Source organism: Tinamus guttatus, unplaced genomic scaffold (assembly GCF_059628265.1).
Source record: "Tinamus guttatus ecotype Peru unplaced genomic scaffold, ASM5962826v1 Tinamus_guttatus_pri_ptg000530l, whole genome shotgun sequence".
NCBI lineage: Eukaryota > Metazoa > Chordata > Aves > Tinamiformes > Tinamidae > Tinamus > Tinamus guttatus.
In genome coordinates, this window is record NW_028289064.1 from 3,756,724 (window position 1) to 3,784,635 (window position 27,912).

Below are 27,912 nucleotides of genomic sequence, written 5' to 3' on the forward strand. Positions count from 1 at the left end.
TCACATATGTCAATCAAGAGAGCTGAATTGGCCATGATTCTTGGTGATGGCCACACAAAGAAGAAGCTGCAGTCTTTTGAATATTTGTCATGTCAATTCCTTTTTTTAACATTTGTTTGTCAAATAGGGATTGAATATTTTAAAATAAGGATTCTTTTATTCTCAATTAGGATTCTGGAGAAATGGTTCGGTCCTTTGTTGGTGGCTTGGAACTGATAGTCAATTTGCTAAAATCAAAGAATAAAGAAGTTCTGGCAAGTGTATGTGCAGCCATTACAAATATAGCAAAGGATGAAGAAAATTTAGCTGTTATAACAGACCATGGAGTTGTCCCTCTGTTGTCAAAACTAGCAAACACAGTAAGTAGCATCTAAACATGTACTAAGTGTCTGAATTTTTTTATGTCAAATTGCATCACACCCAAATAAAAGATTAGGACATGAACAGCAGATGTTACAGCAGCAAGAAAAATAACTGTAGAATCTTCCACTATGGTAGGTATATTGGACATGAAAGCATTCCTTAGCTCTCCAAAGTTGCTTTGGAGTAGCTTAATTTTCATAATCCCTACTGCAGAATATTGCTTTTCAGTGGTGCAGCTGCCCTATGGAAAAAGCACAAAGGACTAAGCAAGCAATAAATCTGAACCAGAGAGAGTCTCAATGATGGGACTGTATGTAACATTGTAATGCTAATCTCCAGTCATTCTAAAAACACCTTTGAAATAATTTTAAAAACATATAGAAAAAAAATCACAGCATCTCTTACAAAGAGAATAGTAAGAGGATACTAACTCCATGCCTCACAGTTCTCTCTAGTTTTAAATAGTATTACAGTTAAATTGGGATTCCTTATGGTGTTTGAGAATACAGTTCTGCTTTCCTATGGATTTTTTAACACATTGCATTTTTTATGTATTATGTTTTTATCTTCTTCAGAACAATGACAAGTTAAGACGTCACTTAGCAGAGGCCATTTCCCACTGTTGCATGTGGGGAAGCAATAGAGTTACTTTCGGAGAGACGAAAGCTGTAGCTCCTTTGGTACGTTACTTGAAATCAAATGATCCATCAGTCCACAGAGCTACAGCTCAGGCTTTATATCAGCTTTCAGAGGATCCCAACAACTGTATCACCATGCATGAAAATGGAGTGGTGAAGGTGAGGTGAAAGACTTTTTTTCTTTGGAGTTCAAATCATTGAAGGGTTTTGACATGTTGAAAAAAAAAAAAGGTGCTATAATTTGAAATAGTTTTGAAAACATTTTAGAATACTGCTGCCTACCTTGAATTTTCTGAAATTTATCCTAGAAACATTTGGTTAAACAATGAGTGGGAAAGAATATTTCAGTTCTAAAGATCTCACAGCTAAATGATTATTAAAATATAGACATATGATATTGACATTCACCTCTAGAATGCTTTACCTGAGTCTTACTTAGGTTGGTAATCAGCATTTTATCATTTTCAAGTGGCTTTTGCAAAAGAAGTTGAGTCATCTTAATGGAAGTTACCTGGTATGGCAGAAAGCCACCTAAGAGTTCAGTGCAACTGTATCTAGTTATAAGATACTCTAAGGGCCAAATTAAGGTAGAATAATACAAAAGCTTAGTTCACCTGGACTTGTTTCAGTGCATTCTGTATTCACTTATAAAGAATTTTATTTTAAGAATTAAGTATGAGCCACATTCCCCAGAGACTTTTCTCTAGTAAGAATTTTCTCTCAGAAAGACTTTTCCAGTTAAGTTTTATCTCAGAAATTGAAGCCAGTAGAGTTATTTCATTGGCATAGGAGGCATAAGGATTACAATCTTAGAGATGGAGATTGTAAGAATTGTCAATTTTAATAAAATTCCTGAAAGGTTTGCTGTTTGCAGGTTTTTCTGTAACATGTAGATAAATGTATTGAAAAAAAGAGTTAAATTATGATGCAGTATTATTGTTAATGTTAAATTTGAGAAGTTAATGTTAAATTTGTCAACAATAATGATAGTACATTTTCTTATGATTAGTTTCAATTCTGGCACAGCCTAATGGTCTTGCATGATCATACCTATATGTATGGTTGGTAAAAGTCTGATTAAAAAAACCTGTATCTATAGTTGGCTATAGTCTGGTTAAAAAGACTCAGCTGGTCGCAATGTTTAAAGACTCAGTTGAAAAGCCAGTACTTGGACTGACTCAAACCTAAGCTACTCTTTCTGCTTTCAGTAGCCTCTTCCCATTACAGTTGCAGTATCCTAGCTACATAGCACAGGGAAATGTATACTCTGCTACAGCTCATTTTCAAACTTTAGTGTCTGGTGACTTCTATTGTTGCTTATTTTTCCATTCCACTGACACAATCCACAATGTGTCCTCCTGTTTTTTCTATTGTCTGCCTTTCTGTGACCTATTATTTTCATTCACTTCATTATACAGGTCCTTATACAGGTTTATAAGCTGTAACACACTAAAAGTATTGCATGAAAACAATCTTGATGATATACTTTTGTAATAATTCCAGATGGGTGTAGGTTCATTCTTAGTCCTCAGGCCTAGTTAAAATATGTAGACTAATTAAAGGCATTTATTTACTCTTAAAGAAAAACAGAGTTTGCAGCAAAATATGAGTTTTTTTAAAAAATATATTCATAATGTTCTGTAATCTCTATAAGATGTTAAGAGGGAGAAAATATAACTGGTAAAATAATGCATAAAGTTACAAAATAAAGAATTAAATCTGTTGCCTCTAAAGGAATTGGGCTAATCCTTTTGACTAACGTGCACTTTCCTTTTTATGTACAAATAAGATCACATGTGTACAAATGTATGATCACATGATTTTAAGTGGGTCCATCATAAAAAAACAAGTGGAATTGCCTCCCATCTCATAATTCATGAGTTATCTGAACTTATGAGGGTATAAATGACCTGTTCTCATCATGTGAACAAGCATATGCATGAACTATGGTTCATAAATTGACAGATGGCTTCCAACTGTATATAAGAAAAAAAAAACACTCTGAGGATAATGCAACACTGAAACAGTTTCCCAGAGAGGCTCTAGAATCTCTGTCCTTGGGGGTTTTCCAGACCTGACTCAACAAACCCACTAGTAACATGGTCTGGATTCAGTGTTGACCCTGCTTTGAGCAGAAGTTGGACTAGACAGCTTCCTGAGGTCCTTTCCAACCTGAATGATTCAATGGTTCAAATGATTTCAATCAAAAGTGGAAAAATGATTGATCCTTGCAACCCTTCTCCTTTTTTCATTTTTGATAATTGAGGAATATTCTACAGTTTAGCAGTGGAGTTGACCCATTGCCTTGACAGATCTGATCAGGGAAAGCAGTTATAATAATAAACTTTCCCAGTGTCCAGAAGAAGTCATCCCCTTTAGTCTCCACCTAATGTGGAAAGAATTTTCTTCACTATATTCAGTTAAGTGGGTTTCTCAAAAGAAACAATGTCAGGGGGACAGATTTTATCACCCTTTTGTTTAGACAGTTATGGCAATATGTAGAATAAAATGTCTGCATTCTGTTCTGTATCATTCAGAAATGGAATATTAGTTTCATGAAGAGAAGTTCAGTTGAGTTGTTAGGTCTGCAAATAAATGATAAGTTACCTTGCTCAACTTTAGATACTTCAAAACTCTATGGAGATTGACTTTAGCTATCCTCCTCTGCAAGATCTCAGAGGTTTTTTGAGGAACAAAGACTGATGCTCCTGAAAAGACTGGTTCTGAGTGTTTAAAAATACAACCAAAACTGATCAATAATTAAGATGTCAAAGAAGGGCAATAAAACTAAATCACCTGTTAGCGCACTTTGCCATGAAGAATGTAGAATTTGTCTTCATTCTTGCTAAATATCACATTTTGAGAAAGTATTGGGATAGATTTTTAAAAGTCATTCAGAATACCAATGAAATCATCTCTAATATCAAAAGGCCCCACTGTTGATTCATGCCATAAACTGTTCAGGTTGGTAGGCTGGAGTCTTTTCATAGCCAAGAGGTGACTGTGATCCAAATTCATACCTGGGAGGAGGAACATCAAGATTCCTTACTGCACAGTTTGTTTACAGGCAGTAGGAAGGAAATAACCTTGAAAGCCATTAATTTACCGTAAGGATTGACTGTTAACCAGTCCCACAAAAAGCAAAAATAATGGAAGTTTGTCAAGAGTGTATTTTCATAAACACAAAATCAAACCTGCCATCCATACCATCCATTCATACCAAAAAAAATGTCAACCAGTGCACAATCAAACTTGCTAAATAGCTGTAAACCTGTAAGAACGGATCTATCCAGCTCTTTAAGAAAACTGTTTTCCATTCAGACTCCTACTGAAATCAGGGTGTATAGAGTAGGATAAAATCCTATATTTTTTTCTGTGAGTCCACCTAGGACTTTTGGTTGGCTTCTTTGAAAGCTGAGATGAGCACGGTCTGTCATGAAGAGGCTAATGAGACTTCTCAGGAGATTATTGAAGTCATGAAAAAAGTAAGAGGAAAAGAAGGAAAAATAATCACCCAAAAGCAGGATATGTCAATAAAATAAAATAAAAGCATTCAACTTATAATGTCTACACTGTAGACATCTCTCTCTGAAGTAATCATTCAAATTCCTTTAATAGTCAGGGATGAGAAATAGATTCTCTATTGCGGTTCTTCTGTCCTAATTTACACTAAAATAAGGCACCCCGTTCTCTACTGACAGTCTTACATGGTGTCTTTTGGTTATAATGGAAGTCCAGGTTCACAATTTTCATCTACACATCTACGCTGTAGATATCTATGCTGAGAGGGGCAAATCCCACCCTGAGGCAGGAAAGAAGAAAGATCCTATACAGATGCCTATACAGTCCTGTCCATTAAATGGGAAAGACAGAATTCTGAATAATTGTTCAATTAGAGCTATTAAAAAATATTTTACTTGTTAGTGATATGATATGATGGTAGTGAAATACTATCTGCCCAGCAGTAACAGGTACCTGTTATAGTAAAGACAGATGTTTTAAATTAGTGGATCTAACTAACATGAATACAGGGTTTTGAAAAAAAAATCTTTGGAACATTAAGGATGAATTCCTTTCCAACTTAGCCACTTTTAGGTGTATAGTTCATAGTCGTCTAAACTAAGGCACCTTCTGTGGTCAACGAGGAAAGAGAAGCAGCTGTAGATTTACACTAGCTGCAAGTAAGTGTCAAAAACATCTGAATGGAATCTGGTGGAAGGAGCCTATCTTCCTCCACTGAGTATAGGAAAGGACCTAGATAATTAGTTCAGACTCAACAGGTAACTTTTAGACAGCTAAATTTAAATTAATATCCTCCTAAATCCTGACTGTCAACTAGTATTGCAGTACAGGGGAAGTTGAAGCACTGGAAGAAAGGTAATGTTGTGCCAATATTTAAAAAGCCTAAATAAGACCATAGGCTTGTAAATGAGGCACTATTCTCATTTTAGATAGTCATGGATTCATACATTGTAATGCTAGAAGGGATTGTTGTGATTATGTAGTCTGACCAGCCAAGCTCATACAGAGCTTAGACATTGCTTCAATTTGTTTCTGCTTGGAATATAGTATATCTTTTAGAAAAACACGGACTATTTACTTAAAAAATTCCAGTGATGGAAAATCGTCTAGAGCCATGATAACTTGTTCCAGTAGCTAAATACCTTCCTCATAAAAACATTTGCACCTTATTTGTAGCCTGAACTTGTCTAGCTTTATCTTGTGCCATTACATGTATGATACTGTTGCTTGGTAGACTGAAAAGCCCTATCTAATTTCTTTTCTGATACACATTCTTATAAAGTAAACACATTTTTATAAAGTAAGAGCAAATCACTCCATAGTAACTAAGTAGATGGAATTTCTGATGGAATCTCTATGCTCTCTTTTCAATTCTTTTGTTATTTTTGTGGGTCAGCTATGAATCCTCCCCCCCCCCTTTTTTTTACTAAATTTCAACATCAAAACATGATTCAGTATTCCAGTAATAGCTGTATGAATACTCAATCAGGTAAAGTAACTTTCCTGTTTTTATGTAAGCTCTATGCGAACATCAGTGACTTTCATTAACCTGTTTGGCCACAATATTCCTCTCAAAGTTTGTTTGGCCAATTTTCTGTTTCGACTTCCATGTCTTTGGGGAGCTGTTTCCCAGGTTAGAAATTCTCATGCTCTAATATTGGCCTGCATACACAGGACTAAAAATTAAAGGAAGGTAATGTTCTTAATGTAAATCATTACTGAAGTTAGACCTTGTGAAATAAGTTGGTATCTTTTTTTTTTCAGGAGATCAGTCAGTGTTTAATACTTGAAAAATATACTTTGTAGACCTCAAATGAATTTGTTTGCTTTTTGTAAGAATCATTCACAGTTTAAAGGCCGCCACAACATTTATTCATGCATTTCATTGTTTAGAGAAGTTTAAGAGATCAACACACGGACAATATATATAATGTCTTTAAAACAACATGCTGCATTTTTCTCTAGTAGCAGATTCCAGTTTTGGCAGAGGTATAATACATTAGAAAACTAAAGGAGTTCACTGGCTGAAAAGTTGATAAACACCTGTAAATTATGTAGATACAAATGCATTAGACTGTGAAAAGAATACCTGTGGCTTTAAATAGTAAGGTATGAAACTAAAAAAAGAGTATGTTCTTCTTTTCATAGAATCATAGAATCACAGAATGCTCAAGGTTGGAAGGGACCTCTAGAGACCATCTAGGCCAACCCCCCTGCACACGCAGGGTCACCTAGAGCACGTGGCACAGGACTGTGTCCAAGCGGGTTTTGAAGATCTCCAGAGAAGGAGACTCCACAACCTCTCTGGGCAGCCTGTTCCAGTGCTCTGTCACCTTCACTGTTAAGAAATTTTTCCTGAAGTTTACCAGTGTGCTTTCTACATTTGCCAGAACCTTGTCAAATAGCACATAAATATTCTAAATGAAGAATGGTAGAAAGCTGTATAAATATTTGTATTGATCATTTTTGACAACGCAAGTAAAACCAAGATACAACTATTGTTAATTCATAGTTGCAATTCAATTAGCTGATGTAAAATGAAAGTACCGAATACTGACTGTGTTTCTCGGGAGTTGTTTGTTTGTTTGAAAAATAAGGAAATTGGGCAGTAAAGAACAGTCACTTGGGATTGTTGGGACAGAATCAGACATTGGGAACTTACATGGGAATCATAACTGTGATGTTGGCAGCTTTTTTCCATGTGTGTGTCTCCTCTGGTGGCTACAGAAAGTTGGAGCAAATTAGCCTCTGTTGAGCTCTGCACTGTTCTGAACTGCTTTTATTATCCAACAAGTTCATTTAAAGATAGCTATTGCTAGGCTGCACTGTAAACAACTCCACTGTCTCCTGTTCCTAGAATAATAATATCCATAACCATATTTTGGGGACCAGAGGAAGACAGATGCGTTAACTCAATGATTGAAATTCATGCATGAAATGCAGGTCAAACTTTTCAGTTTGACATTTTTTAATATTGAAGGTGAATAACCTGCCTACCACTATACAGAACTGTTTTTTAACCTAACTCTGTGCTCTGCTTCTTTGAATTATTTGCATAAATGCAAGTACCCCATTTTCATATTACAAAGAAATATTAATAGATTCCCTCACAGAATATCAATTGTGGTAATATATAGGAATTTTAACAGGGATGCTGAAAACTTAATTTGAAATACCTAGTTTAATAAGGCAGGCAGAAAAGACTTGTGCTCCTAAGAGTGCTACTCGAAATATATATTGATGTATATGTGGATGCACATATGCATATATATATATATGTTTTAATTAATCCATCAGAGTTTTGCCTGTCCTCCCATCAGCCTATAACCTCAAGAGACACATGCTTTTTTTGGTAGATTGAATGGTTAAAATGTTCTTGCATACTTTGTTATAATAACATTTGTTATAATGTATTATAAAATACATTCTGTGTATTTTATTGTGCAGTGCTTCCAGAATATTGGCCATTGTTGCTGAAGTCATAAATCCTTACAAGAAGTTTTGGCTAACTTTTTTTTTATGTGAAAAGGCTTTCATAAGACCATCTTTGTGAAATAAATATATGTGAATTGCAAAATATGGATAACAATTACTAATAATTTATACTGAAAATATTCTAAAAACAGCTTCTGCCATAAACCATACAAATCTGAAGTTCAGAAACTGAAATGTAGAAGTACCGACACCTTCTTCTTTAGGTATATTTGGTTTAGGGGTAGCTTGTTTTGAGGGGAATGCTTTTTGGTGAGAACATTGACTATATGATGCACAGTTTTATATTATCAACCAAGGTTTGGGAAAATCTCTTTTTAAATCAGTCAAAAATACTTCCTATGATATCGGCGTAAATATATGTCCATGTATATGTAATTAAAAACACATGTATTTGTTTATTTTATATCTTTACATTTTTTATTTCCCAATTGGAAGAGCCTACTTTTTAACGGTCGTGTTTGCCTCTCTTCTGGCTCCACAGTTCAGGCTGGAGGTACGGTGTGTTTGGCAAATACTCCAAGCGAATGCCTCTTGCTTTTTATGAATTAATTACAGTTCTCAAACATGAAGAAAGAGGGCACTAGATGGCAAAATTGCTGCATGTCTGTCAGGCATAGAAAGTGTGCCCACCTCCTTCACCCCCAAGGCATTGATCACATCACTTTCAAATTTAAAAACAAGCAGTTCCATAAACTGCACCCTATACTAGCATATTTCGTTTTGTTTCAGAAGGATCATGGAAAATTAACAATGTTACCTCACTGCAGTTTTTCTTGTGTTAGCAAGTAGCAGGTGTGAACATTTTCTTTATTATTTCAGCTCTGGGAGGCAGAAACCAGAAAGCCTGATCCTTCCTAATAAACAGAATTTCACCATTCATAAAGTAGGGATACTTAAATATAAAACATTTTGCTTTTGCACTACTGCCAAAGGTGATAAAGTTTGACTTCAGTGTAAATTAAGCCTCAGACTTCAGATGATTAAAGGATATAACATGCAGCAAGTGCTCTCTTAAATTGTGGCTGATCCCAGATGGGAAAAAAAAGCAGCAGCCCAAAGGAGATCAGCTTATCTTTGCCCAAACTCTGTGCTTCAGGAGACCTCTAATTTAGTAACGTTTGGATAACAAACCTAGAAACTGGCATAAAGTTCCTTTGGCACATTTTAAACATCTTTAGTCTTATAAAAAGAAGCTTGTCCCACTAAGCTGTAGGTTTGTTGGAGCTGTTTAACAGTAGCTGTGCCCTGCAGCTCTTTTAGTGATAAATGAGCCATTTCAAATAAGTACAATTGCAGCCAACTGTGCAGAAGGAATCATTAAAAAAATTTAAATAGACATTTTTGAAGTTTAAAAATGCATAAACAAAGTATGTTAAACCAAAATATATGCTGCTCCTTTTAATGGAAAAGATTGCTACTGGCTAAGTCTGCCAGCTTCAATAGGTGTGCCAAAAAGCCTAGGAATCTGGCAGGGTCCATAGATAGCAGTTCCATCTTTCATCTATATTTCTTTTCTGTATTTATCTTGCTTTATAAAATGCAGGGAATGTCTTTTCCTTCCGACTTGGCACTATCTCTAAACCACAGAAATACAGAGAGCAGCTTCTTGCAATTGTTTAGCTCCCTGAACCAAGTCTGATCCTTCTGACTATGTGAAATGTTTCCTTCTAATTTAACAATAATAAGAAAGAAGAATATTAGATTTATTTTATCTTTATGTAATAATACCTTAGCTAAATTGTCAATTATTAAAATTCATTTTCTTAATTGAAAGTTACTGGGCTTAATGCACAAGGGCAGAATGCCAGGTGATTGTTTTTGGCATTCAGCTGATCAAAAATATTTTCCTTGTATATACTGAGCTATTCACAGAAGCTAAATTTAAGAAATAATAATAATGGTACTTTGGACTCTGTGAATAAGTCTATTTTGACATTCAGTGAAAATATGATCCACTTACCCTTAAAAATAGCTGTTCTTATATACACATATATAAATTTGCATACGTACATACAGATACATATGTGTAAATGGAGGCTAAATTATCACTCAGGAGTCTCTTAACATACCAAAATAAGCATTCATTATTGTCATCTATGAAAACTTCTTTTTTCCCTTCTTCCTGCAGAATCAATCAGGCTTAGTTAAAATTGGCTTCAAGCCCCAGTCATTGTAATCTTTTCAATGTTGCCTTTTCAAACACCACACTGCAGTATCTTTTAGTACTGTAGCATATCTTATTACTGTCACTTTCAAGGTACAGATGCTAAGAAATAACCCTTTTGCAAAGTGTAGATTGTAGGATGAGCTCTACTCTTAATGTTGCTTTTCAGAGTTCTGTATTTTGGCATAAAATCTAAAGGCCTGATTTAACTACCAGAGGGCAGGAGGTTAATGAGAATTTTGTCATTGATTTGCCGAAGGGCTGGATCAGACTCACTCATCACTGATGACAGAGATGATAATGATCAATTTTATATAATGATCAATTTTATCTTCTGATACACTATTAGTGAAAATCCATACAATTTCATTTTATTCTAAATTTCATTTTACTTTATTTTGAATTAATCTCTGAGACCGATAAGTGGTTATATTCACCAGCTGCTAATCGCTATAAGAATTCTTGCAACAGCTCCTGATAATTTATAATCTATGGTAATTGTGAAGAAAAAAAAAACGTAAAGTGAAAGAACTTTGGTCCATATTACTAGATAATTACCAAAGGAGACAGATATATTGCATATTATACATTATCTTTGATCTAGGAAAAGAGTAGGCTGCATACTAAGTGATTTTACGTTGTAACCGGGAAAAAGATAAAATATAAAAAAAACTCCATATCATAGAACTGAGAAAAGAGATTCTCATACTGCTTTACAGGTAGTACAGTTCTATATACTGGAATCTTAGGCTGTCTATCCCCATATATCTCTGTGGTGGGCAGTATAAAGAGATTAATAATCTTCAAAAGGTATTCCGAACACTTGAAGTCTGAGTCCCCCTGTGCAAATCCTGTCTTCTGCCACTTGTTCCCTGTCACCTACCAAGTCTACAGTTATGTAGGATGATTCCAGGTTTATTTACGGGTTTTGTATCTATCATCTCTACAATCTGCCAAAGATTCAAAAGTCATTAGATTGGATTAGTACCTTTGCAGGAATCTAAAGACAGATAATTGTGGTAGTCCAGATGTCCTATAGGCACATGGAGTGTGAACATATCTCAAGGAGGCCTGTCTGTCCTGACTTCCCTGCACAATCCCTGTATAGTGAACATTTTATTAGTCTTCTGCTTCTCAAAGTGTTACACCTTTCGGCAGTTGCTGTCTAGTTCTTTTCATCTGCAGTAAACCTGTTGCTATTTGGAACTGCTGGATTTACACTACAAGCAAAATTCAACAGAACTTATCACCAAAAGCTCTTAAGAAATTAAATTGCTATGCTATGAGAGGCAAAGATCTCAGATGGTAAATAATCAGTTAAAAATGAGGAATAGAAGTGTTAAGTTTTTCAGCCGTGGGATCTCACCACTGAGTCGCAAACGATGGAATCACAGAATCACAGAGTGCTTGAGATGGAGACATCAACTCATCCAACACTCCTACTCAAGCAGGGTCATCTAGAGCACGTTGTATGGGATTGCATCCATGCAGATTTTGAATATCTCTAGAGAGGAGACTCTACAACTTCTCTGGGCAGCCTGTTTCAGTGCTCTGTCACACTGAAACAGTTTTTCTTACAATCAAGAAGTTTTTCCTCATATTCAGATGGGACTCCTGTGTTTCAGTTTGTACTTGTTGCCTCTTGTCCTGTTGCTGGGCACCACTGAAAATAGCCTGGCCCATCCTCTTGATACCTACCCTTAAGATATTTGTATACACTGATGATACCCTCTCCGTCTTCTCCAGGCTAAACAGGCCCAGCTCTCAATCTTTCCCCATAAGAGCGACGCTCAAGTCCCCTAATCATCTTTGTAGCTCATTGCTGGGCTCTATCCAGCAGCTCCACATCCGTCTAGTACTGGGGAGCCCAGAACTGGACACAGCACTCCAGATGTGGCCTCACCGGCGCTGACGGGGAAGGTCACCTCCCTTGACCTGCTGGCAATGCTCTTCATGTACCCCAGGATACCTTTGGCCTTCTTGGCCACCAGGGCACATTGCTGGCTCATGGTCAACTTGATGTCCACCAGGATGCCCAGAGAGGCCAGAAAAACAAGAGCTTTAAAATTTCCTAACTTGTTATTTGGAATAAATACTATCATATGGGTACTCCCATATGGATATCCTGCTTTTTTCCTCAGACTCTGATATGGTTTACTAAGGTAAAGTAGGGTTCTAGTAAGGTTTAGTAGAAAAAGAACTCCCCTGGTTTTGATTATTATGGTCATACATAGACAGACACTTATATCATTAGACCTAAAACTATATTGACTTTAGAGATCAAAATCAGTACTTGTAATTGCATACAGAAGACAATTTGAAGTTAATTCAAACATTGACATTGCAGTAGATGTTGCATACCTTTAGAATTGCAAATATGGTCAGATTTTATACCTTGTTCTGCCATAAGGTGCAGCTTAAGATAAACATTGCAAAATTTGCCACTGATCTGCAAACTGTGGTTTCTGATTGCTGCAGTTCGGTGTTGGCTTCAAAGACTGTCTAGGCATTTCAAGAAAACTGGATAAACTAGAAAACCAAATGCACTGTGTTTTCACAATATGAGTATTTATGGACAGCTTAGGGCTCCTTTTGTTTCTCTGACTTGCTTCTGTACTTCATTTCCAAATGCCCTCTCTTAGCTCCCATATAATCTTTCTATGACTGCTAGAAATAGAAAGACAGATGGAGACAGAATTACAGTATTCACAGTAATGACAATTTTAAACAAAATTTGGAAAATCAAGACTAAACTAGCGATGCTTTCTCCAATTTTCTGTACTATCACCTCAGTGAAGGGAGAACAATGTTAAAGTGATGCTCCCTTTAAATGAAAAAGAAAGAAAAGTGCGAAAAAGCAGATAAGCCAGGAGAAGAAATGGGAAACAATCATAAGAAAGGTTTGATTATGATGGCAGCAATATAAGGAAAGGATGGTCCACAACATGTTATTAAGTCAAACTAAACTATGAAAAGGGAAGGAGCATTCATGGTGTAAGTCTATCACTTTGAACGTCCATGTAGTAAGTAAGCAGGCTCCTGTTTTAATCGTAATAAAATGAATTTCCAGTGAACTGAGAAAAGCTTTTCTTCAATGTCATTCTTTTAATACTATCAGAAAATTCTTTATTTTCTCTAGCCCTCCAAGAGCCTTTTATATGTTAATCTTCTCTTGAAAATTACAATGAAATAAAAATAAAGTGGTTTGAATAAAAATATGCTTTTAGACCTTTGGCTTCATCACTTCTGGATTATCAGATCTGCGTATTGCCTTTTGTGGGATGAATTTCATATCCCATAAGACTCCCTGTACATCGGAATGTTCATGATGATTGAATTCTTTCTAAATGTTGCACCAAACTTCTTACAGCTGAGTATAGATTCAAAATATCTGCCTTTAAGGACCCCTCTCAGTTACATTTAATCATACTTTTAAAATAAAGATTAGAAAACATTTTTAGTGCTAGCTTTATTTAGGTACATTATTTTTGCATGATATATATATTTAGTTAGACTCATATCTGAAATTGTTGAAAATATTTGAAACTCTATGAGTTACAACTTGAGATAGGAAATCTTAAAAATTAGCATATTTTAAAGCATCATGAAAGTTTTAGAATTTTTTGAACTGTTTTACATTTTACCAGGTAGCATTTTGTTCACTTTCTCTTTTTCACTGATATTCCAGAATTCTCTGCCCATTTGTTATGGCTTTGCAAGAAGTAGTGTATCCTCCCCCGAATAATTATAAAATTAGAAGACAATTAATACAGATGAGATGTAGAAAGAGGAGTAGGTTATTTTTCCCCCACTTGTACATATATACAAATAGCAAAGATGCTGTGCTTGCTACCTCTGCTGGCTCAGAGTATTCCCTGACACAGGTGAAATTACATTTGAGATCTGTTCTCTTTGTGCCACCTGAGAAAAACAAAATCAACCAAAAATGCTGCAGAACTTGGGCCAGTGTGTTCTTAGGAAGCTCCGTGGTACATCTTGTCTTTTCACTCAGCTGAAAGATAAAATCAGGAAATCAGCATGACTTTTACTTTAGAAACAGTGACTTAGCTTTACTTTCATTACGCTTTGATTCTGCAGTATGTTTTATTATTTATAATTTAATTGTATGAGAAATATTTTCATAGGAGTATGTGTAACATAACACTCAAACTAGGTGCTTTAATATTTTCCAGTGTGCAATATGGTGTTGAAAGTTAGCAAAACGCTGGCTGGATCTAGACTGATACTTTCTTGGATAAGCTTCTACCATATGCTTTTATTTAAAGTATTTTTTTCTTTCAGGTTAGTTTTATAAAAAGCATGTGAAAAATGTCTTCTTTGGAAAAGAAGTTTTAAGCAATTAGAAGATCAGAGTGTTAGAAATTCGGCATCCTTTAGGAAATGTTGCACATAAAAGAAGTCAGACATTAAATCTAAATTAGAAAAAAATCCATTAACTGGAAACGCTATGTCAATCGACAAGATGTCATCACCAGTGTTAGCAGACAGAAGCAGCAGTTGTATTGAAGCAAATGTCTGTGGTTCCAGGAATTTTAGGCTATATGTGAACTCTGACTAGCTTCCCAGTCTGTGTCTGAATATGAATCTTGTTGAAGAGGTTGTCTGTATTTCCTTCTAATTAGAGAAAGAAAAAAAAAAAAAGAGAGTGAAAAAGTTTTTCAGGAGAGAAAATCCAAAGAAGACAGGGGGAAAAAAAGGCATTACATATTCTTTTTTAGAGTTACTCAGGATTCATTATTTGCTTTCATGTTCACAGGACTCCAGAGTATTGAGTAAGCTGATCTTTATCTGTTTTACATGAGTAAAGAAATCTCTGTCCAGCAGTATTGCTCTGCACTTTCCACTGTTTTGGAAAACATGTTGTAGATACATCACATGAGTAACCTCTTATTTTAAGATGAATACATGCGAAAGTGTATTCTGTCTGAGAATACCACTTCCTTTGTCTCCTGCTTCCCACCACTGAATCTGGAAGCTGCAATAACTGGGACTAAAGGAAAGGAACTGCCTAAAAATTATTGTATGCAATGCACAAAGCACAAGTACTTTCTGAGATTTTGTCAGATTCAGGCTTTATTGGTGTAAATCTTCAAATATGTGCATTTCTTATTCTTTGAAATTCCCTTGTGCTACTTTCTTGCAGAAGCGAAAAATCCTCAAAAGATGCCTTCATAGAAAAGAGAGTTACTAGCCTTCTCTGAAAATACCATTTTTTATTTTTATTTTATTTTACTATGGACCCATTCCCAGGTTTTGAGAGTTTTACAAGTGCTTATCTTGATGCTTGTGCTGTTCTATTTGAAAAAAAATAGTTTTTCAGTTCGTTAACTTGTGTTTGTAGAGATTTTGCTTTAAGGAATCTCTGCTTTGCAGAAGATGGAAGATGGCATCATTCATGATACCCTGATATGCAAGTAAATGCCATGGCTTGCACCCTTACCTCTTACTGCTGCCCTACGGAACAAAAAACTTTCATTTTTGTTATCCCTTTGCTTGCCAGAGAGCATTAAGACCCGACAACAAGGATTTGCTGAGCATGTCCTCAGAGCAGCAGTTCCTGCCAACAGTCTGGGGGGCTCCAGACTGGTGAACCTCCCTTTGGTCCCTGGGGAAATTATGGGGTTAGTTTTCTTGGAACACGTTTCTGAGCTCAAGGAAGAGAAGCAGATGACTGGGAACAGTCAGCATAGTTTTATCAAAGATAAATCAGGCCATCATTGCCTTCTATCATAAAGTGACTAGGGGGGTGGATGAGAGGAGAGCAGTGGGTGTCATTTACTCTGACTTTTGCAAGTCAGACTTTTGTGAGATTTTAAAAACAGTTTCCCACCATATATGTCTGTCCAACTTCAGACGTTTTACAGTCTAGAAGGTTGGACAGCCAAATCTGTAAAAACCTTGTGTAAAATGTTTAAAAATCCAGCTCAGAGGGTAGTGGTTAATGGGTCATAATCTACCTGGTGGCCAGTAACAAGTGGTCTCTTTACTGGGATGTGTGTGTCCCACTTTCCATGTTTACCAGTGTCCTGGAGAAGGCAGTGTAGTTTTTACTCGTATGGTTGCAAAGACATCAAATTGCGAGGCAAGGTGAGGGATTGCGAGAGGAGTCAGTACGTCTGCGGGCAGGACTGCCATGCAGAGGTATCCAGGCAGGTCCGGGGATGGGAATCAGTGGTGCGAGTTTCCAAGTCACCCATTACGGTGGCACGGGGTGGAAACTGGCTGGGGAACAGCTTTTGGTGGACAGCAAGCTGATCGTGAGCCAGCAGTGTCTCCTGACAGCAAGGAAGACTAGCAGGATACTGCTAATATAGCAGGAATATTGCCAGTAGAATGAGGGAAGGGATTTCTGCCCTTTACTCACTACTCATTAGACTGAACCTAGAACAGTGTATTCAGTTTTAGGCCACCCAAATACAGGAAAGACATGAATGAACTAAAATAAGTTCAGCACAGGGTCACAAAGATAGTTGGTGGTGGGAGCACATGCCCCTTGTGAGGAAAGGCTGAAGCAAGTGGGTTTGTTCAGCCTGGAGAAGCAACAGCTTCCAGGGGACCTATGAGCAGCCTTCAGATACCTACAAGGAGGTCAAGAAGATGGAGCCAGGATTTTCATAGCAATGCCTGGCAGGAGGCAGAGAGACCACAGGCACAAGTGAAAAGAAAAGAGACTGCATGTAAGGGAAAATCTCCTCCAGGAGAACAATCTAGCACTGGAACAGGTTGCCCAAAAACTACATGGTCTCCATCCCTAGAGGTTTTCAAGATCAGATGGATAAAGCCCTGAGTAATCTGGTCTGATCTCCCAGCTGACCCTGCCTTGACCAGGGCTAGAGACCTCCTCAGATCTCTTCCAATCTGCATATTCTGCAAATTCTGCATATTTTATGATTACACAGTCCTAACACAGCCACACTGCTCTGTGCTATTTTAAAGCTATGCTAACAATATCAAAATCTCTTTAATTGTTGTGAATATCTAGATGATTTGGTTTTGCTTTACTTTTGCTTTTGGAACCCATAAATGCTACATATGCTCTGTACGATCTCCAAACAGCTTGTATTTGTGCTTATTTGCTGGTATGACGTGCTAACTGTGCAAAAAAAAATTGGACTCTTGCCTTAGAATATAGATACCTGCCAACTGAAAATGAAGTCTACATAGTGCTGCAAATGCTTTCTCTGTCTATGGAAAGTGCCTTTTATATGCCAGAAAGAAGCATTTATACCACATGCTTTTTTACTGCTTCTCACATCTGTTAACATTTACATGTGTCAGAAAATAATACCTGAACAGTAAAGGGAAGGGATAAATGAAGTTCAAGGGCATTGCATCAATAGAAAGGACATGTTATATTGCAACGATGTATCAGAATCAAGAAAAAAAAAAAAGATTTTTTGGATTTGTCAAATACATGTAATATGTGTATATGATCCATGCATATGATCTATGAATACATTTCCATAGTTGAATTGGAAACCCAGGTTGCCAGTGAATTGAACAGAACCCACAAAAGGATCAAGGAACTGCAGTCAGGAATTGAAGGAATTATAACTTTGTGATATATAAGAAAGGATAAAATTTTATTTCATTTAAGACAAAGATAGTAACAAAATTTATATCAAAATCTTGTAAGTTGGATTCCTAAATATGCAATTATCTACTTGCATTGAAACATTTTGCATTTTTGCTATTCCTGTCTTCAGTTGCCTCCTTGTTAGCACATGAAGTAAAAGTTGACTGACAAATGTTGCTCTATATCCTCCATCCCCAGGGGCAGCTACTGTTTTAGACTTTGTTTTCAAGAATATTTTTTTCAAGTCATGTTGTGAACAGCGCGAGACACAATGTAATGGATACTGTACAAAGTGGTAGTTACCACTGGCGAGTGACTTAAAAGAAAATCAGTTAGAGAGAGACTGACCCTTGTCCCACCAAGCCCAGAAGGGAAACTTCCCAGTTTTCACTATGTTCATTAACACTGTGGTTTGCATTGGTGGAATTCATATTACCTATTCTCTGGAGTGTAAAGTCTTCTAAGCCTAGAAACAAAGAGTGCCTAAAGAGGGAATAAATAACCTTGAACTGAGGCTTACGTACTATACGTAGACATAACAGAGGCAGATTTATTTTTGCTTTTTACTATATTTTTACTAAATAACATATCACCAAAACATTCACTTTGTGATGAACTTCTGCTCTTGTTCTTCTCATGTTGAAATTATTAAATTTGGGTTCCACAATTCACTAAACTGAAGAAGCCTTGCACTAGGTCTGTGAAGATGCCCTGAGTAATCACACAAGGCATATAGTTACCTTGTTCCAAAATGTGAAATTTACAGCTTTAACATACCAGATACATGTTTTTGTTTTTGAGTCAGGGAAATGAAGGTCTATGTCAGTCTTCTTCTATAAGCTCTAATAGAACATTGTGAGGTACCCAAAGAAATACTTTACAGTTTAGGCTGATAAGAAATCAACTGCAGAAATCATCAGCGAAGCAGCATATTCATCCAGCAATATTTCTTTCAAAAAAGTGAATTGTCTGCTAAGACTTGCTTTCTGGCTCCTGTGCTCTGTAAAGCAGCTTTATCACTGCACAGAGATGTACAGCTTGGTCTTGTCCGCAGCTGAAATCAAATGTGAACTTCACTGACTTCACTGCCTGCTTAACTTGGCCTGCATTTTGCATATGAATAAAATACAAAAATATAAAGCTTTCACATATCATTTGCTTCTCTGTTTTAACTCAGGTGTATCCTTTCATAGTATTCACACTTTAAGAATTCTTATTTATCTATTTGTGCTTAAACAATTCATTACATTAATGGAAATTATCGGAAGAAGAATGGCTAGAAGAATTTATCATCAATGCGTAATTTACAAGAAGGGTCTTTTTGACATAATTCAGGCATATTACAGGCAATCTTATAGGTTATATATAGGGGTCAAAGAGTGAAAGGTGACTGGCAAGATGCTTATTTTGTACATTTGGCTAACACAAATACTTCCTCAAGTATAAAATGCTTTGATCTCTATAAGCAAATGCCATATGTTTGCAGCTGTGGCCCATGCTTCATGATTGCTGGAAGGTTAGAAAAAGGTAGCATATGAATTTGATGCCTGCATTCAATTTATGCTTTTATATTTAGCAGTTCATAATTTTATGTAATATTTTAGCTGTATGAAAAATATGCACTGGAGTTGAGTGATAACAGATTTCTTTGTGGTTTGACTCAACATTGTTTGGGTGATGCAGAATCCTAAGTATTGCAGACTGAAAATATAGGTTTTAATTAGAGCTGTCTGAGCTTCAAAATACCTGAACTCACATTAAGTTTGGCAGATTTTCAGAAATCTGAGGATTGCACAGAGTTGATTTAAGCTAAGCAAGTCTTTGGTTTTCCAGCATATACTGCATCTGCAGTTGCATCACTGATTTCAAAACATTAAGAAAATAAGACCCAAAATGATTATTAATGATTTTCAGATATGTAAAAATGTTTTCTCCTCAAACCAGCCCTCTCTTATGTGATAGTGGTGTTGAGCAGTGCCTTTCTCCAAGGGAATTTCCACTGAAAGAACTGAATGGCTTCCAGAGTAAAGGATCTGCTCCACATGACTGAAGAGCTGAATCTGCTCCAGAAGTTTGGGGCTTTTGTTGAACTTTTGTTTTTCACTCTTACGTGCAAATATTTGAGAATGTTATGCTCGGACTGTTATCCCTCAAGCAGTTGAACGTGAGTGGTTTGCTGTGGCAATAAAGAAACCTGCTGCAGTCAATGGGACACGAGGGCCCATTCACATGGATCCAGTTTCAAGATCAAGGCCAAAACATAGTGCAGAGTTTTGTTTGTTAAAAATCTTGAGCATGTACAAATATAATACTATGCCTTAAGGGGAAATCATTATTTCAATTAAAGCATGTGCAATTTCTACTCTCAAGAAAAGAGCTAAGTCAGAACTGAAAGACAGAGGTAATAAAGTAATCAGTAAATGAAGTGGAAGGTACAAATATTATCAAATTTAAAGCATTTTATTTCTATATCTTAATTTTCAAATATTTTTGGTTAATACAATTTTAACATTTTCTCTGCATGCGAGTGAATTTACACAATTGTTGCGTATATGATTTGAATATTATTTGCAGAAAAAGCATACAAATTTGTTTTCCTGATGCTGTTTTGTGTTTTTACTAGCTCCTCCTGGCTATGGTAGGCTCTACGGATGAAACTCTCCAGGAGGCGGCAGCTGGCTGCATAGCAAACATTCGCAGGCTGGCGCTGGCAACAGAAAAAGCAAAATATGGCTGATGCTTTAACAGCTTTTATCAACCAACCTCTTTTACAGTGCATCTACACTTAAATGCATGACTACTTGATCTGGTATCTGTATTTCACAGCAGAGTTCATAAAACATTTATAGGAGAATAATTTACTAATAAAAATACATCTGTGAAAACAAAAGGAGGTTTTGTTTGTTTTTACCTCGATGGTGTCTATACGGTATGTCAAAGTACTCTTCTGTAATTAATAAGCTTGTATCTCAGATTCATCTTAGATATATGTGTTTTTCTGTAGCTGTAAAGTTACAATAAATACATTTCCCATTGCGGCGTGTGTGTGGTTGTGCAGTAATTTATGAATGTCTTGAACAATTCCCTTCCTGCTAAACTTGTCTAATCATCCTGTCACTATGTTTTTTTGCCTGTTTGATCACTTGCAATTCACAGGAGAGGACAAACTATAGATACATCAATCTCACATCTGGTGTTACGTAAGGACTGCAAACAGCTGTAGCAGTAGACATCATTCCACATTTCCTATTACGACCAGCATCAAACAAAATAGTGCCTAATTTTACAAGAAGGTGATGAAATATGTATCTTAATTAACATATACATTTAAATCAAATTGAAATTTACCAGCTGTAAATAAAATGGATCACTTCATGTTTCCACATTACAAATTATTTCTCTGATTTTCCATTTTTAAACTGAGAGCAGCATTGTTTTAAGGTAGTTACTTTATTCCTCTACATAAAATTATATTTAAGATTACTGAATTCCTTTCAATAACCATATAATCAATTACTGGTATTCAACAACCACCATGTGAATAATTGATTAATTATTCAGATTACAGATTATAGAACCACAGAACTACATCCCAGGCATCTGTTCAACTGTTATCCTTTGCTAAAGTATTTGCCATGCTCAACGAATAGTATTGACCAAGACATTTCCCTAAACGCAGTAATGTCTTAATTACAAGTGACAAAATTGAAAAACAAAATTAACAAGTCTTTAAAAACTTAATTGAAATACTGACTTTTGATTTGTTTTAAAGAATTTATTTAATAATCAACAGTTTTCTTATTTTGGAAGTATCAGTTTATATTTTTTTTCCTCTAACTAGCACAGCTAAAAAAGGCAACTTAACTTTAACCAGTTAAATTGGTTTAACCAGCAGAAGCTTCTCACAGATAAACAAATAAACGCAAATCCAACTTCTCAATCGTGTCTTCTCTGAAATCAGCATGCAGGCTCATTAGCTTCATCTTAAAAGACTGTCAGAATTATTTCTCATTGTATCATTTTAAAGAAATATCCATTATATATTCAAAAAGTATTGAATTTTCATTTAATTTTTATTTTTAAACTCCATTGTCGCCCATCATCAGGGCTTGGGGAGGAGCTCCCTAAGCCTGGGCTGCCTCCCGGGCAGATGCTGAGAGGGTGGCGATCAAAACATTAATCCAGTTAGCAGTTTTGATCAATGCAAACACCTATACGGTCACAAGGGTGGCACAAATTCTTTCAGCAACTAGCAACCAAAAAAATGCTATGATTTCAGTGATTTTTACTCTGGCCCACAGGCGTGGTGTGTTATTTTAAACCAACGTATCTCTATTATTCCACAGCTGTCACAACGGTGGTAACAGTGTTTGCTTCATAGCTAGTCACATAAACATTTGAAAAAAAATCTGATTGACAAATTCATTTTGAAGGGGAGGGCTCAGTGCTATTTCTGTCCTTCTTTGTGAGACAAGCTGTGGATGTGAATAGCTTGTGGCAGTCTTGCCTACGAAAACTATATACAATAGTGGGTTATTTTACTTATTGTTGTAGGGAAAAAAAAAAAAGGAAACTCTCTGACAATAACAGTTGTCCTTAACCTGACCTCTCAAAGCACTCCTGGCTCTTTAGCATAGAATTCAAGTGGTATCAGTTTAAAGGAAACCTAATTTTATAATACAGGTGACAGGGAAATAAGTCACGAATTACACAAGCTCAGTGTGATGCTCTCACTCACGCTGGGAGCCCTTAAACTTTGGAATAGCTCAGGTGAAGACTTCGTTTGAAGATATTGGACACCTCATCCTCTCCTTAAGCTGGTGTTTTCCTATATTCTTATGGCAGTTTTTAAGTTCTGTATAGGAAGAAGAAATTGTGAAATCGATACAGACTTGCCACACAGTCGGAAGATCAGTATTTTAAAAAATAGATTTTTTTGGAGTTGCTAAAACTGCCAGATTCCATGTAATTAATATGAAGCAATGTAGTTCTTGGACAGAGAATAAATGAAGCCGGTCCCTGGCCCCTCTGAGGGGCACAGGGCAGCGTGGACATTTGAGAGGCTCCCGGTGGCTCCGTGTCGGGCTTCACAGCACCACGGTCTGCTGAAAAGCAGCCCCCCGAGCTGCTCTGCGGTCCCCGCTCACGTGCGCCGGGCCTAGCGCCGCCATCGGCCTGCTCGAGGCCTGACGGGGACGGAGCAGCCCCGGACGTCCAGCCCCTGCGTTCGCACGTCTCCGAGCGGCCCCAGCAGCTCTCCGGGCCCCCGGGGCTGAAGGGGAAGCGTCTCCGCTCCTTCCTCATGCCGCCATGGCTGCTTATCCAGACAAGCCTCTTCGGAAATGTGGTTATATTGAGCACCGGAGCTGAGTATTATATTCGGCCTCGTGCAATTTGATGTAAAAATTTAACAAAAAGTCCTTCCTTTAACTGCAAAAATCAAGTGACTTTTAACAGGAGATCCCTCACTGGGCCATTTGTTTGCTGGCTTCTACTTGCTGGTTTTCTTCACGCAATTCCTGTGTTTTCCCAGGCTTGCAGTAGTTTTCTTCCAGCCTGCAGTTAGTTTAGATTAACTTTGTCATCCCTTTGACTTGCTTTTGATCTTCTGACTTTGATTTTGACCTTGACTTGCAAGAGAGTCCAGCACCTTTTAAAATCCCGTTGGGCAGCTCCCCGGTGCACGCAGGGCAGCGTGTGCCGACAGACAGCGAGAGAGTGAGCGAGGCCGGCCCTGCCGCCGCCGTGAGCTCTCGTCTTCGCTTTCATTAAAACGTCAGAAAAATTACAGGCCGAATAAGAAAAGATGCCGCGAAAAGTGTCGCTTTGAGTATGGAAGTACTAGAATTGATCAAAAAAAAAAAAAAAAGGCAAGAAATCTTTCACCTTTCTGCAATTACTTTTGGAACCTTAAAGGCTGAGCAAATCTTTCAGCCCATGCATCTGTCAGCAGCAAGATAGCTTTTCTTTTGCCACTCCATGATTTATTGCTTGGTGACAGATAACCATTATCAATAATTTAATTGTCCCAGGATGTTCAAACTACATATTTAAATCTGGGATTTATGTTCATTTCCTCTGAATGTTCATGCTAATGACAAGTGCATGTGTTCTGACACACAATATTGTCTCCAAGTTGTTAAGGAAATATAAACTTCACGGCCTGGGTGCAATGGCATCTGAGACATATTAGGGGCTTTGTTATTCTGCTCCCTCACCAGAACTTTTCTTCAGAGAGTATATGAGCTCGAGTCACGCAGCGCCTTGAGATTCCCATCACTAATTTGCCAACTGATCACTCTGTAAGAAATGTGATTCCTCTTCCTTTTTGTAGCTCCTAAAATGAGTCAAATGAGCTGCTGACACTGGGGGTCAGAGGTGTGAACTGCCGGGAAGCTGAACTAGATAACATGTTAGTTTAAGAATTTCATCTCATAATAAATCAGGTTGCTGTTCCTTGCACACTTCTACCGAAAAAAAAAAAAAAAGGTACACATGACAGCAGAATGACTACAAAGAAAACGTGTAATGTGTTTCTGTAGCACAGTATTCAAGTTTCTACACTCAGGCTGTCTGTTTGCAGAGCGTATTTCCCGAGTCAGAAGCTAACTGCTCCCCAACTGTGCATTGTGGTTTGCTTCTTCTTTAGTCACTTCAGCTTCACCACATACTGCTCAGGATCCAGAATAGCAGAGAGCAGCAGTGCTGTTTCTCAGGCACACTGAAATTCAGACAACCTAATCTCCCGTTTTTCAATGACCTGACACGTGCCAGGACCAGAGTGTCTGGAGATGGAGCCATGGCAGGGGGAAGTTAAACTACACGGTTTCTGAAGGAAATGAGTTTTACCAGTTACTGTTCCCTCCCGCAGAGAAGTTCGTCAGGACTCAACATTTTGCTGCTCTGTATATTGGTGCTAGCAAAGAGTGACCCCTTTCCCTGACTTTTTCTTGAGTGCAGTTTTACATTGTACCAGGTGCTTTGCATCTTGTTGCCTAGTTATCAGTTCAGTGATATTTACTATTTAACGGGAAGACATGAACAGCATTGATGTAATTTTTGCTTGTTTTCTCCACTCGTATCTGTGGTAGCTGCCAGGCACCTTTTGGTTGGCAAGTTTCTCTCTTTTTTTCCCAGTTATTTTCATTGCAAGCTATGGGCTTTAATCGAAGCTAGGTGGGACACAGGACAATTTAGCTGCTTGAGCCTTCATTTACCATGACTGCAATCAATTCTACTTTGGTTACAAACCTGCTTCCTTTCTCCAAGGTTCATAAACCCACATAGGGAAGCCTTGGCTTTGGCTATCAGTTTATATGACGTGGCCTAATCCTATCGCTTTCGCAGTTACCCGGCGGCACAAAACCAGCTCTACAAGATCCCTGAGTTTTCTCCTATCATTTGGTAATCCTGATGTGACGAGATAGGGCAGCCAGCCAGACAAAACTGTGCTTTGTTGTCACTTTGAATGTATTTTGGAGAAGGGCCAGAAGAATGGACTTGTACTGAGGCTGAGCCATGAAATGATAGGTCACAGAGCAAGTTTTCCGGCACCTCCCTGTTGAACCACGATCCTGGCTGCCGCTTTCTCCACTCATGATTAGGTGAGAATCTCCCTAGAAGCTTTTCTTTGGCAAAATGGTTCATTAAAATCTTGGTGGTGGATTTTTCTTGAGCCCTCCTGTGACATGTACCACTTCTGTGAGGCACTTGGGGAAGGCCAAGAGAAAACAGCGAGCACCTGCACTGGCAGGGCGGCTCTGGAAGCAGAAATTTGCTGCGGTGGCTGAGCCATGAGCTGCGAGTGCTGGTACCCAGGTTAAACACCCGAGGATTTGTGTTCCGCTTTGAAAAAAGGTTTTAATAAAAAAATGGTAATTCAGAAATCATTAGAAAGATGCTGATTAAATTAAAAGCATACGATATGAAATTGAAATGATTTACTGTTGAAAATTGTTAGTTGACTCAGTAGTAGTTAAATTTTCAAACAACTTGTCTTGAACAAGCAAGTAGTTTTAAGTGTTTGGCTATGTGTCCTTTTTTTTTTAAAAAAAAATGAACACAGATCATGTTGCTGGTTCCCTCCACCACAAACTGGTAGAGGCTGTATTATAAAGTTAGTGCAGTAAACCACTCATCTTTCCAATTGCTGCGTTCTCTCCTCCAGTCAACAGCCTTTGGGGCTGCCCTGGCTCGTTAGCAAAAGCACCGAGTGCCGTTCTGTTGCACTAATGAAAATAATAACAACAATGTCTGGGAAGCCATGGAATGATGCAATAACCCTGCTGCTCTGTTTCCTTTAATGTGATGAAGCTTGCATATTTGCCCGGCCCCAGTGTTTCACTCCTGCCAGTATTGTACTGTAAAGAGACTTGGCAGAACACGTTCGAAGAATATTCGTGGTTTTTCACTCAGCATTAGACCTTCCAATGACGGAAGGGTGGGGGAACCCATATTGGGACAAACAGACACTATTAAAAAAAAAGGGGTGGGGGAGGAGACTGGTGGTACACGGTCAGCAATTTTGTAAAGCTTGGTTATGGAACTGAGGCTGATTAGGGCTAGACTGGAGGATGGTATAGAACAAGGGGGTTTCTCCAGATGTTTTCCAGGAGACAACCAGCTCAACAGAGGGTGGCTTCTCAGCATACTTAGCAAAGGAACCAGTGCTGTGTAGGTCGATAGTGAAAAACCCTCTGCCTTTGTAACCGAGCTCAGGCACAACTGACGAGTGACTGCGGGTGACAGTGCAGAAGCTCCTGAATTGCCCCTCTCTGTGCTGTACTTGCCCAGTACATTAAAAATCCTTTCCCATGGCTGCCAGGCTCGCTCTGCAGACCTTCATTGCACTCACTTGTGGCTTTTGTTTGTTTGTTTTGGGGGTTTTTTGTTTGTTTGTTTTTTAATTTGACCATATAGAAAGCAGACCAGCTAACTCCTACCCCTTCATGAGGCTACGGGGGAAACAGTCAAAGCAGAGCTGAAGCAGACTTTGGATAGAAACATTACACGTGCACTTGCAGATGAGGGGCAAAATATGCTCAGAATCAGAAGTTACGGTCAGATGGATGCCTCCTTCCAGCCCATTCCACAACTGTCTGTGGTGGGGTATCATGTAAAAGGAAAAATATTTGGAGAGGCGGACATCTGTGGGCCAGCGTTGGTTCACTTCCCAGAATGTAATGACTAGGTGAATGTTTTTCAGTGTAGCAACCCGGGAATATAGGTGACTGCCAAGCCCTGGATCTGATGTGGCACGAAGAGGTGCAAAACAAAGCAGAGTGATTTCTCCGCAGAAGCTGAGGCCTAATTCCTTCCAAGTCCAGGAGGAAAAAAGCCAGAGCTCTCTTCAGTCCTCCCGGGGCTGCCTTTCAGATTTTCATGAGCCTTTGCGACTCTCGCAGTGCGCCGGCACACTGGCACCCACCAGGCTGTACGAGCACCGCTGCTCTCCGTGGTCCACAGCCACTGCCCCTGCTTAGTCTGTGCTCTGGTTATAGCTCCACTGGCAATTACCGATATCTACGTACCCTCGCACCCAGTCTGAACTTCAGGAATGTGGAATAGTTACCACTTTAATTTCTGCTCAAACTGCATGGGAATTACTTGTCTTCTCTCCTGAATAACTATGCAGATCCATGCAGACACCAAATTCATGCCCACTCCAGAGATCTGGAACACATTCCAGCTCTAGCAGCGAATCACCCCGTGCTCTCCAGTGCATACTGGAAACGTGAGCCGGAGCATACTGCAAACGCAGGCCTGAGCGCCCCACAGCACCCTCAGCATGCGCCAAGTCTGAGAGAGCCTCCATCAGACCACGTCGGCCCAGGAGAGGACAGTGCAGCCTGCAGCCTGCTGTTCCCTACCGCAAACAGCTATTGCAACTCGGGCAGAAAGCCGCGGCAATGCCGGGGCCTCACAGCAGGAGAAAGCGCTGGCCAGAACGCTCAAATCCAGCAGCCGCTTTAGGGCTGTGAAGCCGGATGGAGCGAAGCATCTCTTCCCAACCCAACAGCAGCGCCTGAGAGGGCTGGGATCACACGGGCAGTTTCTCCACAGCGCTCCAGGCCCGGGCAAGGTGTGAGCGAGTGTCCCCGTGCAGCAGCCGAGGGAGCAGTGCGGGCCGCCGG

The 27,912-nt window shown here is 38.3% G+C and overlaps 1 protein-coding gene across 1 annotated transcript in view; it reads left to right on the forward strand.

Moving 5' to 3' along the window:
* Positions 1–20,546, forward strand: part of ODAD2 (outer dynein arm docking complex subunit 2) — a 77,898-nt gene extending 57,352 nt beyond the window's left edge. Inside the window, exons 17-19 of the mRNA XM_088534015.1 lie at positions 171–359; positions 939–1,160; positions 20,403–20,546. Of these exons, the coding sequence (XP_088390141.1) occupies positions 171–359; positions 939–1,160; positions 20,403–20,516 (525 nt within the window). The 3' untranslated portion in view covers positions 20,517–20,546. The remainder of the gene's footprint in view (positions 1–170; positions 360–938; positions 1,161–20,402) is intronic.
* Positions 20,547–27,912: the final 7,366 nt, after the last annotated feature.